At 45.6% G+C, this 18,400-nt stretch overlaps 1 protein-coding gene across 3 annotated transcripts in view; it reads left to right on the forward strand.

Moving 5' to 3' along the window:
* ARHGAP42 (Rho GTPase activating protein 42) overlaps positions 1 to 18,400 on the forward strand; it is a 609,563-nt gene that overhangs the window by 232,053 nt on the left and 359,110 nt on the right. For all 3 annotated transcript variants that reach the window (XM_085621436.1, XM_085621434.1, XM_085621435.1), the window contains exon 2: positions 9,152 to 9,247. In XM_085621436.1, the coding sequence (XP_085477562.1) occupies positions 9,152 to 9,247 (96 nt within the window). The remainder of the gene's footprint in view (positions 1 to 9,151; positions 9,248 to 18,400) is intronic.

Genomic DNA, 18,400 nt, shown 5'->3' on the forward strand with positions numbered 1-18,400 from the left:
CTCGCTGTGCGTGGCGCTGGGGAGAGGCAAGATGGCGCAGATAATGTTCAGTTTGCAAGCTAAATTTCCACACACCCACTCCCACAGTCGGTCTTGACCATGCCTTTGCTTCTCTCGCTCATGGAATATTGTTGTCATGCCAATACTCCAGGCATTCTGATCTGATTGGCTGAGGGAATCACAGCCTTCTATACAGGGCACAAAAATATTTAATACTGTGAACTACATTTAAAATTTTAACTCCTCAAAAGAGGAGGAGAGACTCCATTGACCAGAACCCAAAAGGGCCTTGAGCTTTTACTTCGATTGCACCAAAGACCATCAGGTGGACTGTCAGCTCTTTTAAAGTTCTCCGGGGCTAAGAAAGGTAAGGTGCTGCAGAAAAGGACTCTGTTGAGGTGGATAGTCTTCTTGATTAAGATCTGCTATGCATTGGCCAAGCAGCAGACGGACTGAGGGACCGAGGAACCATTCCACCAGGGCCATGGCTCCTACCACTGCGTTGGCGCATTGTGTGACTTTTCTTGAAATATGCCAGGTCATGATACGGGTGTCAGTGCACTACTGCCTTGACAGCCAAATCTGACGAAAGGGCATTTCGCCTGTTCGGTGCTGCAAGACCTTTTGGTCTGAACCAGTGCTAAAATTGAAAAAAGGTAAGTGCCAGGGGCCTTCTCAGGAGCCCACTGCAGTCTGCACCACCTACTGCCCCTGTCAACACTGCCAATGACTGGTCCAACGCAGCTACTAGCCATCGCTGTCCTACAGGTGAGACAATTCAAACTGTTCCAAGCCACCTAACGCTATATTAATGGCATGAGCAGCAGGTATTATCCTTTTATTAATGTATATTGACTTTTTAAACACTGTGTTGTCTCATCTTAAAAGTAGACAGACAGTGCCACCATGTGGTGGACTGCCACTAGAGCCGGTGCTGACAATTAAGTGCTGGTGCTGAGCACTGTAAACCACTGGCTCATTTTAAGCACAGGTCTGAGCCCACTCCTCAGAGCGTCTTCTTTGGTATCTATTCTAAAGATGAGGAATCTGTAGTTAGAAGCAACCATCAGAAGCATAAGTTACTTACCTGTGATAATTCTCTTTCTGGTGGACACTCTTATCTAGCCAAAAATTTCTCACTTCCCACCTCCTCTATCTGTGAAGCGGCCTCTTTATACCATCTAAAAAGGTCCCAAATGAGAGATCTGCACACTGGTACTGACAGCTGTTTTGTGATCTGTGTCCAACGGTGCTTAGATAGTCAAACAGGAAACAGGACTAGCACATATATACACTCCGCCACTTCCGAGGTAGAGCAGGATCGACATGGATCTGCATGACGCCACTTGCAGGAGTACTGCTGTGATTAACATGGTGGAACATTTCAGTGAATTTGATAGAGGAGTTGAAATTTAAGGTTTGAGCATGGACAAGTTCCATGAGCGATTTGATGTCGATGATAAAGAGAGAAGGCATGAGGAATGAGCCCTATAAGACTCCTTATGTGAGTGTGAGTGAGGGAGGTCATGCTGCTTAGTCTCAATCTTTGCCGTTGGTTGGAAAGGATTGAAGCCACATTGGCCTTGGACTGGAGGCAGCAACAAAACATTGTATAATCTACAGAAGGAAATGATACAGGGAAAACTAGAACGATCAGTTTACTGAAAGCCTCTTCTGCAGAATCAAGAGAATCATCACACACATTGACTAGGGTGGATTTTGTTTTGCGACGTGTACAGAAACCTGCTTGATGTTCCCTGTGGAATAGAAACAGTGTTTGCTTTCTCAAATCCTCTTCTCAATTACTTTTCACCTTGCAGAGGTTTACCCCTCCTTCGATACTCCTAAATGAATATGCATGTTTGAGTACTCCTGGATATCTTTGACTTCCTTAGGTGTTCTGGAGTAGGCAGGAAATCTTTCTGAATTTAATACACGATAGAAATGTATTCCAAATGTAGGTGTAAGTCTTTGGGAGTAGAGAGGTGTGGCTCACTGGTTAGAGGCGGCAGACCCGTAAGCAGAGAATTGGCCAGGGACCAGGGTTCAATTCCCGACGCGGCAGGGTTGTGGACCAGGGTCAAAACGGACTCGATAATTCTCGCCTCGGTACCTACTCTGACCAGGAACACACTCGGCAACTCTGGGCATTAAGCTTGCCTCATCTCTACAACGGCCCCCCACAGACGCTGGGGATGCCTGGTTTCACCTTGGAGATACCCAGAAAGGGACCATCTCACAGGGATAGCCAGGACGGGTTCCCCAGCGGTCTATAGCGCTGGGACACCTCCTCGTGAGGTAGCTGTTCGCGCTTTACAAATATCAGTATTATTATTATTATTATTATTATTAAATGTCTGACTTTTTTCTGGGCTTTTCCGAATTCCGCTCTTCGATTCTCATGTGGTTTTATTATCTCTCAGTCACCCATAATTGTGTCTTCACCCCAATCCTCAAACTACAAGTCTTCACATTTCATACTATATCATTCATGTTTTACCCTGCTATATTGATCTCTTCAATTGGGTGACATATTGTCATCCTGGGTACTCCCCGTATTTGCAATGCCTTTATTACCTTCTCTGACAGCCCCTTTGATGAGCCAGATTTGACAAGTATATGAATGTTCTTCTTCAATGTTTGGGCGCTTCCTGATACTCAAGTATTCACATGAATAATTAACAAGTTTCACAAATAAGGAATTGAATGGTTTACATCATGTTTAGCGCTTTTCTGTAAACCCTCAATTGTTGGATTTTTACATTTTTAGGTCTTGCCTGACCCAGTGCTTGCGCTGGTCTGGCGAGACTTTAAGTAAGGGCTTCAAAAAATGCTACCGCCGGCTACAGGTTGCATTGCATGTGCGCGCCCTTGAGCAGAGGCACCATATGGCATTCCTCATGCTCATTAAGCGCATCGCTCGCCGTGCGCTTGATCGCGATCACTTTCACTTTTGCGTCGCGCGACGGCCGCGCGCGCACCACTCCCTTTATACTCTCTCTTTTTTTTCCAAGCAAAGAGTGTGTTACAGAATGCGTGGTCGGTTGTGCTTAAATCACCACACAGCAACGCGTGCACACACAGCATTGCAAAGATCATTTCGAAACAAATGATACCAAAACCAGTTTCCGTCGTCTTCTCTCTTGCTTCCCTTCCTCTTCCACCCTATCCCATTGCCAGGGCTCCCACCCAGCGCCTGTCCCTAGCAGTCTTTCTTGTCTCCTCTCTCGCTGTATGTCCCCTCTCCCTCTTCTTGCCTCCTCTCTCTCTGTATGTTCCCTCCCCCTCTCAGTCTTTCTTCTTGCCTCCTCTCTCTGTATGTTCCCTCTCCCTCTTACTTGCCTCCTCTCGCTGTATGTTCCCTCTCCCTCTTTGTTGCCCCCTCTCTCTCTGTATGTTCCCTCTCTCTCTTTTTTGCCTCCTCTCTCCGTCTTTCTCTGTATGTTCCCTCTGAGACTTTCTTGTTGCCTCTCTCTCTCTCTCTCTGTTTCCCTCTCCCTCTGTCTTTCTTCTTCCCTCCTCTCTCTCTCTGTTTGCCCCCTCTCCCTCTTCTTGTCTCCTCTCTCTCTATATGTTCCCTCTCAGTCTTTCTTCTTGCCTCCTCTCTCTCTCTTTCTTGACCCCTCTCGCCCTCCCCCCCTCCCTGTTCCCACTCATCCCACGTTCTCTTGCCGTCTCAGCTCCTCCACCCCTCTCTCGTCGCTTGTCCACTCTTTCGCCTGCTCTCTCTTCCATCCCTCTCTTCCCTTTCTCTGTGTCCCTTCCTTCCATCTCCCTCGGCGCCCCTCCTTTCTCTCGCCAGGTGATGCATCTCTTGTGTTTAAATGGCCAGTAGCAGCTGGATGCTGCGCTCCGTTCAGCTGGCGCTGGACTTGATTAATCCCTCCTCCCCACCCCCCAACACAAACAGTAATACATAAATACCTGGCAAAGCCTCAGCCGGCTCATTCCAATGGAGTCACATAACCGCATTAACACCGCTGTACATGCCTCCTTTAATAAAAGCCTGGACTACAAATACGCATTTGTAGTCCATTGCTCTAGAACCTCTTACTCTTGAGTGATGTGTCTGTTACGTCCCTTGTGCAGGACCACTCTGTAGTTCTCTATATCACTGTTACTTTAGTATAGGCACACATTCAGCATCGCGCTGCTAATGACTGCTGGACTGAACAAAGCCATCATTTCGTCGTCCTGTGGCACACATGCTCATAGCCAATAGGTCTCGCCTTTGGGACCTTATACGTGTTTGGCCATGCAACAGTTAATGTTGTTGCTGCATAACTAAATACTTATAAGGTCCCAAAAGTGAGTCCTATTGGCTATGCCAATGCTTGTTTTATTTTTAAGTGGGGTTGAATCTGTGCCGTTAAGTTACTTGAAGATATTCTGCAAGATATTTTTCTAGTGCTGAAAGTAGGTGCAGCGCCTCATTTGGTAGGAAATGTCCTACTGAAGGGAAATCTCAGGTTAAGCTAAAAATACTCCTCTATTTTAAAATCTGACTTCTCAACAATATGCTACAACTGTACGATTCTATAAGGTCTAGTTCCATGACGGTACTATCATTTAAAAAATTACATTTGGATTTAAAAGTGATAACAATTGCTAGCAAAGTGTCATATTTTATGGAGTGCATGCTTTGTTTGGATTTGTTTGCTAACGGCATTCAATTAAAATTTCAAGCACAATATTAAGGTTTTTAACAGAATTCCTTTCTTAGCTGTCTTAACCATGGCCTGTCCTATTGCAGTAACTTTTGTGATATAGCAGTTAAAATGTTGTGTGTTTAGGAATAAGCTGCATTTCTTTAGTAAGTAACATGACCTAACTATTTAGCATTGGGAGTGTTTTGCCGCTTGCACCTCCGCTCCACAGCCCTGATTAGAAGTCTGGCGTAAGATGAGAAATCAGTTGATCACAGCTGTAGGTTCCTTCTCTGCTGGACTATCTCCCTGCCACAACATGTTTGAACTTCAACATAGCTTGAAGCTTTGTTTTTCAAGTTCTCAAGCTGAAGATTTAAACACATAGGGCCCGATTTGGAGTTCTGCAGACAAGTCACTGCATCACAAAAGTGACGGATTTCCCACCTGCCATATTCCAAGTGACATTGGATATAATGCTCTTGTAATATGGCGGATGGGATGTCCATCAGGTTTGTGACGGAGCAACCCGTCCGCAGAACTCAAAATCAGGCCAATAATCTCAAAGCAGTTATAGAGCTATCATGAAACTTAAAACACATTTAAAAAATCATTTCTCTTTTCGGCTCAACCTACCTTTTCATCTACACTACAGCTACACTCTAGAAGCAGAGGCAAGAAGCTTTCCAAATCTACCAGGGCCCAACCCACTGTTCAATACTTATCTCTGTTAATCAGCTATGAACCTGGACATGTGGGGAGGGGGACCCGTGTACCCACACTGCTTATAAGAGGTCCATTTACCTAGGGGGGTATAGTTCCTATACCGAAACCTCCTGCCACCTGCCATTTAACCTGCACGGACTCTCTGCCATCATCTTCTTACACACAAGTAAGACATGACAGCTCTGTGGCTCCCATATCATTGCATTGAATGTGCTGCAAAACTGGAGCCATCATAGCCCAATAGAGTAGTCCTTTGCAAATTGCCGACACTGGTCTGGCTCTCCTTTCATGGGATGAAGAACCAGAACCCATAAACCTTCCTACATGTTTTTCTGGTGGAGTTTGCAGTCCTAATTACCTCTTGCGGCTGATTTATTTATTTATATTTGGAGTTTTATATAGCACTGGCATTACCCGAGGGTATCTGAGCGCATCACATCAATACATGTTCTTAACAGATCACTCAGATAATCAGTACAGTTGAATTGAAACAAAACACATCAGATTATAATCACGAGTTAGGAAGAAAAATATTAGTGAAGGGGAATAGGTCGTTTGAGTGGAAGAGTTCCCGCTACTTTAGATGCTGGTTGAGGAAGTGATCCTTTAACTGTCTCTTGAAGCTCTAAAAGGAGGGGTTTGACCTATATGTACTGGAATGGAGTTCCAAATTTGAGGGGCATTCCTTGAAAAGGAGCATGTCAGGTTTTTTTGTTTGTGGGCTTTAGGAGGAATGAGGAGTAGGGTGTTTCTAAGTCTTCTAGTCTGTCCTGTCCTTTTGAGGTTAGAGACGATGTATGCTGGTATCCCTGTGTGAAGAGCTTTGTGGGTCAAACAAGCAGTTCTGAAGCTACAGACAGCTTCAATTGGGAGCCAACATTGTTCTTCCAGGGCAAGAGAGATGTGGATATATTTTTTTATTCCAGTTACCATTCTGGCTGCTGCATTGAGAGTGGATCTCAGGGGTGCTAGATGAGCTTTCGCCGTGCCTGTGAGTGTGGCGTTCCCGTAGTCTATTCTGGACAGCGCTTGCATGGGGGATTTGAGATCATTTCAGGTCAGGAAGGGTTTAAATTTGTTCTGAAGTTTCAGGTTGTAGAAAGCATTCTTTGCACTGTTTTTTATATGATCTTTCGTAATCAATGTGGGGTCCAGTGTGATTCCTAGAGATTTTACGAAATCAGCTAGGGTTAGATTGCAGCTAAGAGCGTCTATGGAGTTTATCCATTTTTGCGTCTGGGGGGATTGCTCTATCTTTGAAATTAGAAGAATGTCTGTCTTGTCTTTGTTGAGTTTTAGGTAGTTGCGGGATAGCCATTGTTGTTCTTCCTTGAGGGTGAGAATGATGGTGAGGGGCTCCATATAGATATTGAACAGTGTAGGTGAGAGGAAAGAACCTTGGGGGACTCCCTGTGTAATCGCTGCTGTGTCAAAGGACAGGTTGCTTATTTTTATTAGTTAAGAGCGGTTCTGTAAAAAAGGATGTCCATGCCGATCTTTTTTGGATGGCATCCAGGAGAAGATGGAGGTCAACTGTGTCGGAGCCCACTGATAGGTCTAGAAGTATGAGCAGGCAGCATCGGTCTGTATCCAGCAATTTATTTAGGTCATCTACTATGTTCAGAATAGCTGTTACCGTGCTGCATCTTTTTCTGAAGCTCGATTGATGAGGATCCAAGCGGTTGTTGTTGTCAATGTGTTGATTTAGTTGAGAGATAACATATGTCTCTAGAATTTTGCCTAAGAAGGGGAGATTGGAAACAGGTCTGAAATTATTGAGGTTGTTCGGGCCTGCTCACGGTTTTTTAAGCAATAAAGTGCCTTGACCAAGCTTGAGGCAGTCCGGCATCACACCAGTCATCTGGGAGCTGTTTATAATCTTAGGGCCTGATTTAGATCTTGGGGGAGGGGATACTCTGTCACAAACATGACGGGTATCCCGTCCGCCCTAGTACGATCTCCATAGGATCTAATGGGATCATAATATGTTGGATGGGATATCTGACATGTTTGTGACAGAGTGTTTCCCTCCTCCAAGATCTAAATCAAGCCCTTAGTCCAGATGGGGTTTAGGTCATTGTTGGTTCTTTGCCAGGGAAGATGGCCCCCCCAGGTGAGAGAATGGTTTGGACCTAGCCAGCAGAGTGGAAATGTCCGCTTCCGAGAGTGGGTTGAATACCTTCCAGCTTTTAGGAGTTTTGATGGGTCTATGGATTTGATTACACCCGTTGTTGTCATGTGGAGGGATCGTTGATAGAGAGGCGGTGGAGCAAGAGGGGAGATTGTTATCTTCCTTTTTGGGAGGAAGATTCACATTGGTTGACTGGTTGTGATCTTCAAGGGAGACCTCAATCTTCATGATTTTTTTTTTAAGGGTGGTTTGGAGGTTTGTTGTTTGATGATATTGAAGAGCTCTTTAAGAGGGGTTTAAGCATTATCTAGAGCTTTGCAGAAGAAGGTGTTTTTTTCTTTCGTGATCAAGGTGTGCTGTGGATGGATTTGCTCACCAGATCCTAATAGTTCATCATAGAACAAACACTTACATGAATATAGAACAACCACTTTCATTAATACAATTATAGAGTCTTCCGAATCTCTTGACTTCATGTACAAAAATCTTACTCTTTAAGTGCACCCAGATCTGATGGCAAAGGAGGAACAGTTTCCACTCACTCTCTTCCGTTAAGTCAAATCCATTGGATTTTAAGAAAGTAATCTTTGCACTAGTACTGTTGAGACAAGAGTAGAATTCCAAACCTCATCTTCCTCCCCTCAACACAGTCCTAGGTGCAGCTGGCAAGCTGGTCACAAGCACAAGAAAGCTTGATTTCCCATTGTGGTTTCCCTGATGTGGCTCCTTTAGAAGCGAGGAGCATATTTGAAGTATCCTTGCATCACACATATAGCCAAGGTTTTGGAAACCCCAAAATACCTTGCCCAGAAACTATCCATGTCTAGTGGCTAATGGCTTTGGAGCATGGGCAGCCTTCTTCTTAAAACACCAAAATTTAAGAGTCAAGACATTCATGACAATCGTCAGGAAGTGCACCTAGAATGTAGGGCTCTATCCCTCCAAGAATTAAGACTTTTAAGTTTTAAGCATACTCAGTGAGACTTTCAAAATTTCTTTCTCCTTTTCTTTTACAGCAATTTGTAATGATAGTACATTGGAATGATTTTAATTAATTGAACAATAAAGTACAATTCACATTCTGATATTGCCATTCTGTGATGTGTTGCAAAAAGAGCTGAAAGCATACTGTGAATGAGCCCTGTGTATTTTCATTTTTTTTAAACTGCCTTGCTCCAGACAGTGAAATCATGTTTTGGAGGCAGGGCAATATTGTTTCTGTGTTTTATATGCTTGCTTGTCGACATGTGTTCACATTTTGTCCTCTAAACTGCCCATCGTGGCATGCCCTAAACTAATACATGAATAAATACAACTGCCAAGACAAAATAGAATACAAGCAACATGGTAGAATCTTTCAGGTGTCAGCTATATATTTTGTTAGAATACGTTAGCCAATGAGCTTGAATAATGCAAGTTATAGTTAATAAGGCTTAGCATGATCTTCAGTTGCAACTAAAGGTAACTAAAGGTCAGCCGTAGTTGTACCCTGTGAATTGATTTAGTAATTACAAGAGAAGTCTGTGATTTCTTTGAATATGTAGGATCAATGTTTCCATGTGTGAAATAAATACTGAGAAAGTTGCAACCTTATTATATGTACTGTTCATGCTGTTTCATGCTCTCACAGATGTATTTTTTCCCCCAGATCTCTCAGTAGCGGTACAGAAATTTTCCCAGTCGCTCCAAGATTTCCAGTTTGAGTGCATTGGCGATGCTGAAACAGATGATGAGATTAACATTGGTAAGTGCCAGATATAATAGCGTAACAATAATAACCAATCACTCTTCGCACTGTTTTGAACGATGCATTGTTTACAAAGTTACAATTAAATATAGTCGGTACAGCTGCACAAAACACCATTTTTTCTCACACAGTGTAAAACTTGGCTTTACAGCACAGTCTTATGTTTTGTACTATTGTCTGGTGTCCAGAGAATTGTGGTATAAGGCTTATTGTGTTTCTGCTCCAGCAAAGACTTCTAGTGGCATGCACCTTCTTAACTGCGGTCAAGTTGTTTTCGATATATAGCTCTCCTCGTTATGCAGCCCTTTTGTTACCATCCTGGGAAGACTGAAAAGACCAATGTTTAGAGGACCACAGTAGATTAATGATGTAATGAAAGGCCGGCAGCAAATGATAGCTTGATTCTCTTTAGTAAACACTGTTTATATTCATGGAACAAACCTCAGAATCCCAAGGGATTACTTAAATATGTGCTCCATAGTATGTTTTACAGTCTGATATCCTAAGGGTTTGGTTTAATTTAATTAAGATCTATGTCTTACTTGTCATCAATTAGATTTCAATGTTAAGAATCTACATTTGGCAAACTGTATATCCATCCACATGGTACATATCCCAGCGAATACCCCGTCAGCATCGGACCAACATTTTTGACTATGTGCTTCTGCATTTCATCATGCCACCCCTACCCTCCACAGAGTCAAACAGAGTTTGTAACCCATTTACAGTATGCCTTGAGCGCCTTTCTTGCTAGAGGGAATTTTGTCATCAAATGTTAAGTCCATGCATGTGTATCAATATCCCTTTCCACAATTTAATATGCAAATTTATAAGTTTATGTTCTGAAAATGATTTTATAGCCCTTAATTTGTATTGCGTTAACTAACTTCCAGTGGCGTCACTAGGGTTGGTGTCACCCAGTGCGGTAACTTATGGTGTCACCCGTGCGGTCCGCCCCCCCCCGCATCCCTCTAGTGACACCACTGCCAAGCTACACATACCTATAAAAATAATTTTTTCATCCTGGATAAGGGGAAGGAAATCGGGATGGGAGAGAAAAATATTGGGCACATATAACTCCAATAGTGTCGAAGTAAGAATAAAATATGAAAAAAAATATGCAAATATGGCACCTATTTATAGTTACAATGATATAGAAATAGCTAATATCTCAATAATACAGTCCATGTAAGGTGTGTGAACAACTTCTTGTTGTAGACTTACACATATGTTTAATACTTATGTTTAGAGAAACATTGTCCACTCTACATATACTGTAATCATTATGTACCCAATTCTACCAGAAAATATACACACTACAGCCATCGCTTTTTTTCAGTTACTAGTGAAATTCAATAGGAATTAACATGTCTACTAATTTGCCCTACAACAGAACACTGTCTTTGTTGTATCTGATTAGGTTTTGAAACTGTCCCATTTTTTGTTGGGCCACACAGCCTCCTCATCAGCTAGTCTTTATTCTGTATTCACAGTGTTTCTCCCGCTCATAATGACGATTTCGTCTGCACTGAACTACAATTAACCTTTGCACATTTTATTGAAATTGCTCTGGGAAAAGAGCAGAGATGTGGACAGTTGGTGTGAGCGCTCGGCATCGGCCCTTCCAGACAAAGCAAAACATTTGTACTGACAAGGAAGGGAAAGGTTATCCCAGGGGAGGTGGGAGATCAAATCGGAGATTATGGAACTTTCATTGTCAGCGCACTCCAGCCTGGATTGGCTCCATCAGACTGAAAGAGAATATGTGACATCACTTGAATTGCGTGTTCCGGTAACTTGCCTAAAGGCAACGCCCTACCTACAGTGACGCCCCAAAGCCCACCAACAGTAGGCGGGTCTTTCACGCAGCAGTGACTTCCTTCATCTAGGACGGGTCATTAAGGAGACTGTTTCTAATACTTGAGAGTTTTGCGACAGCCCAATGGATTCTGGGTTTTGTTGTCTTGCTGCTTCCATTGAACCTGTTATATGCACATGCGCGGCATATCTCATGCTGCGCTCGTGCTCTGTGAGCATTTCTCTTAGTAATGTTATTGTTTAAGTCGACACAAGTGTGGTTCTGTTTTAACGTTCGTGTCTATTTCATATGATACCCTGGGGCTTAGAGGGACCGCCCGCGTGTGTGCAGCGTCATTCAAATCCTGAAGGGAAGTTATATTGGTAGCATTGTTAGGACTGTTGCAGCATACTCTATCCTACCACCTTACTGTAAACACCTGTTCCACCACACGCCGCCTTGTCATTTCCTATAGAATATTAAATTTAAAAGCATACGAGCACGTTTCCCCTACCTTCACGTCCTGCATTTCGGCCGTCGTTCAGGGGAGGTGGCGCAGAGACAGGCAGGCGGAGGCTGCTGGCTCCTGGAGGAAACTTCTTGCCAGTGACTCGATGGACGAGTTGCAGGGGACGCTGGAAAACTGCCCCGATGAGCAGACTCTCCCCGTGGCCCCTAATGCAGAGAACATTTTACGCAGGCATAGCGAGAGCTGGACTCACCTAGAGCTCTTGGCGCGCCCGGACATCTGAGAGTTATTTTTTTCGCGAGGGAGGGAGTCAGTGACGCAGCCACGGACCCCGCCGCTCACAGGGAAGTAAGCAGGGACACATAATGGCCAATAGGAAGTCAATGGCTCCATTTCGAAAGTACGCCCCCAGTCCCCCGATGGTGTGGTGTCACCCCTTGTGATGGTGTCACCCGGTGCGGTCCGCACCCCCCTCACCCCCCTAGTGACGCTGCTGCTAACTTCTATTGCTTGCTCATGAAATATGGCACCTGTATAGGTGTCTGATCAATGAAATATATTAACTCTCATGTACAACATTTTAGAACAGAGTTCCAAATTCACTCTCTTCCTTGACAGTGTTGTTTGTATGTTAATGGTCAATATTATAAACAGTTGCCTCTTGGAGTGAGACCTCTGGCCCAGGCCTCTGACCTGTTCTTCCCCCGCAGCATCGACTCTGCCGCCGAGCCCTAGCCTCCTCCCACGAGGGGTTCAAGGCTGCTGCCTGCTCTGTTCTGTGCCCGCTGTGTGATAGTCTATCGGTATTGTATTGTATTGTTGGCAACTGTTGGTTTCTGATCTTGCCCCCACTGTATTATGATTTTGCTGTATTCTGATCTTGCCCCCACTGTATTGTGATTTTGTGCCCGCCTTTTATTACCTTCGTGTGCCCACTGTTTTTTTCATTTTCTCCGCCGTTTCCTTCCTGCCGCTGCTGCCCCTATTGCCCCTCCCCCTTCCCACGCTCGCTCCCGCCTCCCAGCTGATCGCCCCTCCCCTACTTAATGGTGGCTGCTGCAAGGTCACGCCGCTGGCGTGCCAAAGGCAAGCCCGTCTGCGCCCATCCGTGACCCGACCGTGACCAGCGCCAGGAACCCTGGCCCTGGATCTACTGCCTTCCATCGCTACGACTCCACCGCACTCCTCGCACTCAACCCCGGAAGACACACAGACTGCCAACAGGCCTCACCGAATATGACCCATGTCCAGTTTTCCTGCCTCCTCTGCCGCCGGACCTTCACCACCACCCAGACCCTCAACACCACCAACGCCAGCACCGACGACACCCTCAGCTGCATCCTCCCCAACCTGCGCTCCGTACACAAACACGCCATAGAAATCTGGAACCAACTCGACTCTCTCCCAACATCGCCTTCTTCACAGAGACCTGGACCAACGCCACCTCCGTTCCCTCCATCAACACCGCCATCCTGTACGGCTACAAGATCCAGAGGAAGGACTGCCCACAACCACCCAGGAGGAGGCCTCGCCATAATCCACAAAAGCACCCTCCACCTCACCACCTTCAGCGAAACCTTCCCCTCCGCCGAACACCTGCATTTCCAGAGCAGGACCAGCCCTAAGACGACACTCCGTGGAACACTCATCTATAGACCCCCCGGCCCCTAGACACCCTTCGCCACCGCCATCACCAACTTCATCGCACCCCACGCCATCTCATCTATGAACTACATACTCATTGGAGACCTCAACTTCCACCTCGACAACCCCAGTGACCCCAACTGCACCATCCTTTGTGACAACCTCACCAGCATCAGACTCAACCAACTCGTCAACACACCGACACACAGGGCAGGACACACCCTCAACCCCATCTTCTCTGCAGAAAACAGCATCCACTTCAGTCACACAACACAACCACCTTGGACCGACCACCACTGCGTCCACTTCACCATAGAAAAAACCCAAAACATCTAAACCAGCCCCCCGCCCGCCACGAAGGAACTGGAGCAAGGTCACCGATGAGCAACTGAACTCCACCCTCTACCGAGACAACCACACCTGGGCAGCCGACGCAAACACTACAGCCAGAGAACTCCGCACGTGGATCTTCAACTGCGCAGATGAGCTCGCCCCACTACGCAACCCCGGCAAACAACGCCCCAGAAAAGCCGCCTGGTTCACCACCGACCTCCAAGAAGCCAGGTGCGCCTGCAGATGCCTGGAAAAGAACTGCAGGAACACCAAGACAATCGACAACTACTCCACCTACAAGGATGGCATGACGAACTACCACAACCAAATCAGAACAACTAAAAGGAACTTCATCCACAACAAAATCCTCACCAACTCCAAGGAACTCTTCAATGTCATTCTGGAATTCACCAACCCACGCAGCGAAGCCACAGACTTCACTGCGTCCCAAGACCTCTGCGACAAGCTCGGAACCTGCTTCCACCTCAAGATCAGAACACTCTAGGACAACTTCACCGACCACCCACAAGACACCTCCGCCACCCCCGCCTCCCCAAGACACTAGTCAGCCCACCATTTCCAGCTGGACACCAATCACGACCATGGACACCGCCGCGGCCATGAAAGGCATCCACTCGGGGGCCCCCACCGATCCCTGCCCCCGCACATCTACCACAGAGCCGCAGACACCATTGCACCCCAACTGCAACACACCATCAACACCACCTTCAAAACAGGCACCTTCCCAGACAACTGGAAGCGTGCCGAAGTCAGGCCCCTGCTCAAGAAGCCCACAGCCGACCCCACCAAACCTCAAAAACTTCCGGCCCATCACGCTCCTCCCCTTTGCAGCCAAAGTGGCAGAGAAAACAGTCAACAGGGAACTGACACGATTCATCGAAGAGCACGCCGTCCTCGACCCTTCCCATTCCGGATCCTGAGCCAACCACAGCACCAGGACTGCCCTACTTGCCGCCACAGATGACATCCGCACCCTCCTGGACCAGGGCCTCTCAGCGGCCCTCATCCTCCTAAACCCATCTGCAGCCTTCGACACCGTCTCTCACCACACACTAATCACCAGACTACACGATTCCGGTATACAAGGAACTGCCCTAGACTGGATCCACTCGTTCCTTACCAGAAGAAGCCAAAGGACCAGACTACCACCCTTCCTCTCCACCCCCACGAATATCACCTGCGGAGTCCTACAGGTGTCATCTCTGAGCCCGACCCTCTTCGACATCTACATGGCCCCCCTCGCAGACATTATCCGACAACACGGCCGCAACATCGTATCCTATACCGACGACACCCAGCTCATCCTCTCCCTCACCAAAGACACAACAACCACAAAACTCAACTTCCAGAGAGGAATGCAAGAAGTCGCAGTCTGGATGACCAACAGCTTAAGCTCAACGCCGAGAAGACAGAAGTCCTCATCTTCGGAACCACCCCTTCAGCATGGGACAACACCTGGTGGCCCACCGCCCTCGGAAGCCCCCCTACCCCCTCAGACCACGCCAAGAACCTCAGCATCATACTCGACTCATGACTTGCATGAACCGACAGGTCAACGCCGTCACGTCCAGCTGCTTCAACACCCTCTGCATCCTCCAAAAGACCTTCAAATGTGTCCCCCCCGAGTCAAGGAAAACAGTCACCCACGCACTCATCACCAGCAAACTCGACTATGGCAACGCATTCTATGCCGGCATCAACAAGTCCCTACTCCACAAACTGCAAACAATACAGAACACCGTGGCCAGACTCGTCCTCGGCATCCCCAAATATGAACATATCAGCCAACACCTACTGCGACTCCACTGGCTCCCCATGGAGAAGAGAGTCACCTTCAAAATCCTCACTCACACCTACAAATGCCTGCACAACAACGGACCTAATTACCTCAACAACAGAATAAACTACCACGTACCCAAAAGAAACCTGAGATCTTCCAATCTCGCACTGGCTGAAACCCCGCGCATCCACAAAGCCAGATCAGGCGGAAAATCGTTCTATCACATTGCAGCCAAAACCTGGAACGAGCCTCCGACAGACATCAGACGCGCCCCCTCCCTGAACGCCTTTAGGAAGAACCTCAAGACCTGGCTCTTCAGCTGAACGAAGTGGCGTACCGCCCTCCTCAGCGCCTTGAGACCCTCATGGGTGAGTAGCGCGCTTACAATTCCCTGATTGATTATCTTTATTTCGAAAGTGCATATATCCTGTAGAGCCTTTGGTATTTGAGTACTGCACTCAACCAGACTACAACGATCCCAAGGTGCTTTGTGACAAGGAAGACCTGTTAGTTTGGCCATATTTACATCCTCATTCCACTGGCTTTAGCCCCACTTGGGCTTGAAAATACCCGGACAGTCATTGAGTAGACCCCAAAAGACATATAGGGGGATTGTTCACCACTTTCCTACCCCTTGTATTCCAGAAACTTTGGTATTTCTTCACAATAATCCTCATCACAACCAGGTAGACACACGAAAAGCAGAGAATTATGTAGGGAGTATGCTGTGAAACCCTTTCAGCTGAATAATCTACGAAACAGCTCTGTAATTTATAGTCCCGAAACCCTCCATTATACCGTTTTAGGCATATGTCAGTGGTTAATTGCTCATACTGGACCTCACATTACATATATATATTGTGAATGTTCCTATTATTTCTGGAGCTCATAGATTCAGTGGCACATAAATCCCTAAACAAATATCTCTCAATATAAATGGCCTAATAGGATATGAAAAGAGGTAGAAGTATTCTCTTTTTTGCATTCCCAACAAGCCAACATAGCCTTTCTTCAAGAATGAGAGTGATATGTTAAAAAGAGAATGAGTGAGGAAAGTGATCCATGCATGCATTATAGGACTGAATACCGAAAATCCAGCAACTCCCCATGAACATGGGAAAAAGGTAATTGCAATATTAATACCTAGAGCTCTCGCCGTGAGAATACTGAACACCTGGACTGGGCTGATGTTGAAGAATGTTACATATTTGTAAATTTGTGACTGCAGACCATGGCTATATAGGTTTCTGGTAAATGAAATCTATTAACTCTCCTCTAAAACATTTAAGAACAGAATTTCCAAATTCATCCGCTCCTTGAACAGTGATGTCTACTAATGGTCTATGTATTGTAAATATATGCTGCTTGTAATACGTATTAACACAACGTTTGGGTATTGCGCCCATGCTTAATTTGAATCGGTGGTTTCTGGTGTTCGGCACCAGCCCTTATTTGTCAGCACCTGCACTTATGACAGTCTGCCACCTGGTGGTGTTGTTTGTCTAATTTAGAAACGAGCACAACAACAGTAGCATATTAATTCAATATACATTAAGAGGGACTAATACCTGCTGCCCAAGCCGTTGTTATAGGGTTGAGCATCTGGAATAGTCAGGATTGTCACACTTGTAGGAGTTTGTTTGTCAGTAGTTGTGCTAATATTGTCATTGGTAAAGCTTTCATGAAAACTGATGGTGCGAGCTGCAGTAGCCTCCTGACGAGAGCCCTTGCACTTATCTTTTTAAATAAATTAAGCACTGGATTACGCTTCCTCCATATGAAATCTTACTTGATAGCAGTCCAGCTAGCATCAACCGTACAGTGATCAAACCACACAGAGGAACTCCTATGTGGGTTCCCATAGAAAAACACACTCTTAATGCAACAGGAGGCCTTCTCAGTACGCTTGTCAAAGAGCACATAAATTGATTGCGGTTTCTGCTGAGTTACATTCAAAGGCATTATGGTGGAACAAGAGTATTGATTGACGGGAAAGAGATTGATTGGTTACTGTGGAAAGAGAAAGGTATTAGGCACCTACATGATCTCATATCAGTCCGAAAATTTTGAATTGCCAAAATCCCAATACTGGAGATATTTGCAAATAACAAATTGTCTCACGTCACTTTTGGGAGATGCATAATTCACCTTACCAAAGGCCCCTATTCAATACCTGTTGACATGGAATAAGAACTTAGGGGTAGCAGTTCTGGCATATACTCCATTTAGTAGGGCAGATCTTTTGTGACAATAATTTAGCATTCTAAGAAAAATTGTTTGCCAATATTTGAGGCAGTAAGAGGGGCATTCATGAAGAACCTAACATGATCATAGAATGGATTCCATTGTGGATTGGAATGAGTAACAAACCTTTAGTGGTAACCAAGTAATGCGAGGAAGGGTATGATGCTCTGACAGAGAACAGTCAGATGAATGTAGCCAATAGCAGATGGCTGAGGGAGAACATGATGCAGAGGTGAGTTGGATTCAACAAATATAACCGCCTGGGAGGGTTATATGCTGTGAATTGTGGAATATTACGTGGACAAGGGCGAACACCAGACATAGAGCGGAAGGATATGATTTTAGAATTTTGCATTATTGATTCTTCTTATTGTCTTTGCTTATAAGGGGATGGAGACGGAGATGTTATATAAATAAGGAAGTGGGTGGTGATGGAATATGTTTTTGGGTATGTTCATAGGGGAGTTACTATGTTTAATATAGACATGCATTGTTTTATGAGTGGGGACATAGGGTAGATGGAATGGTATTATGGCAAAAAATTGTAAAATGATAACCATTTCATTCTTTTAATACTTCTTCATTTTTAATAGTAAAGAATTAAATCATGAAGGTGTATTGATCTTTTGTGAAACTGTTCAAAATGATGTACTGCTGCATATGGTCGGACCATCCTGATTTCTGCTGTCATTAATACTTTCTTCTAGGCGGTTGCGGCTGCCACAACACAGAGGTGGGGGAGGGGCGGGGAAGGCCAGGCATCCGGGGTGGGGGGAGTGGGAGTGGGAGGAAAACTAATCATTTAAAAAACGTACCTTTACTCCCGCGGCCTCCGACGCCGTCAGCCGCCTCCCGCCTCGG

This window comes from Triturus cristatus, chromosome 8 (assembly GCF_964204655.1).
Source record: "Triturus cristatus chromosome 8, aTriCri1.1, whole genome shotgun sequence".
Classification (NCBI taxonomy): domain Eukaryota; kingdom Metazoa; phylum Chordata; class Amphibia; order Caudata; family Salamandridae; genus Triturus; species Triturus cristatus.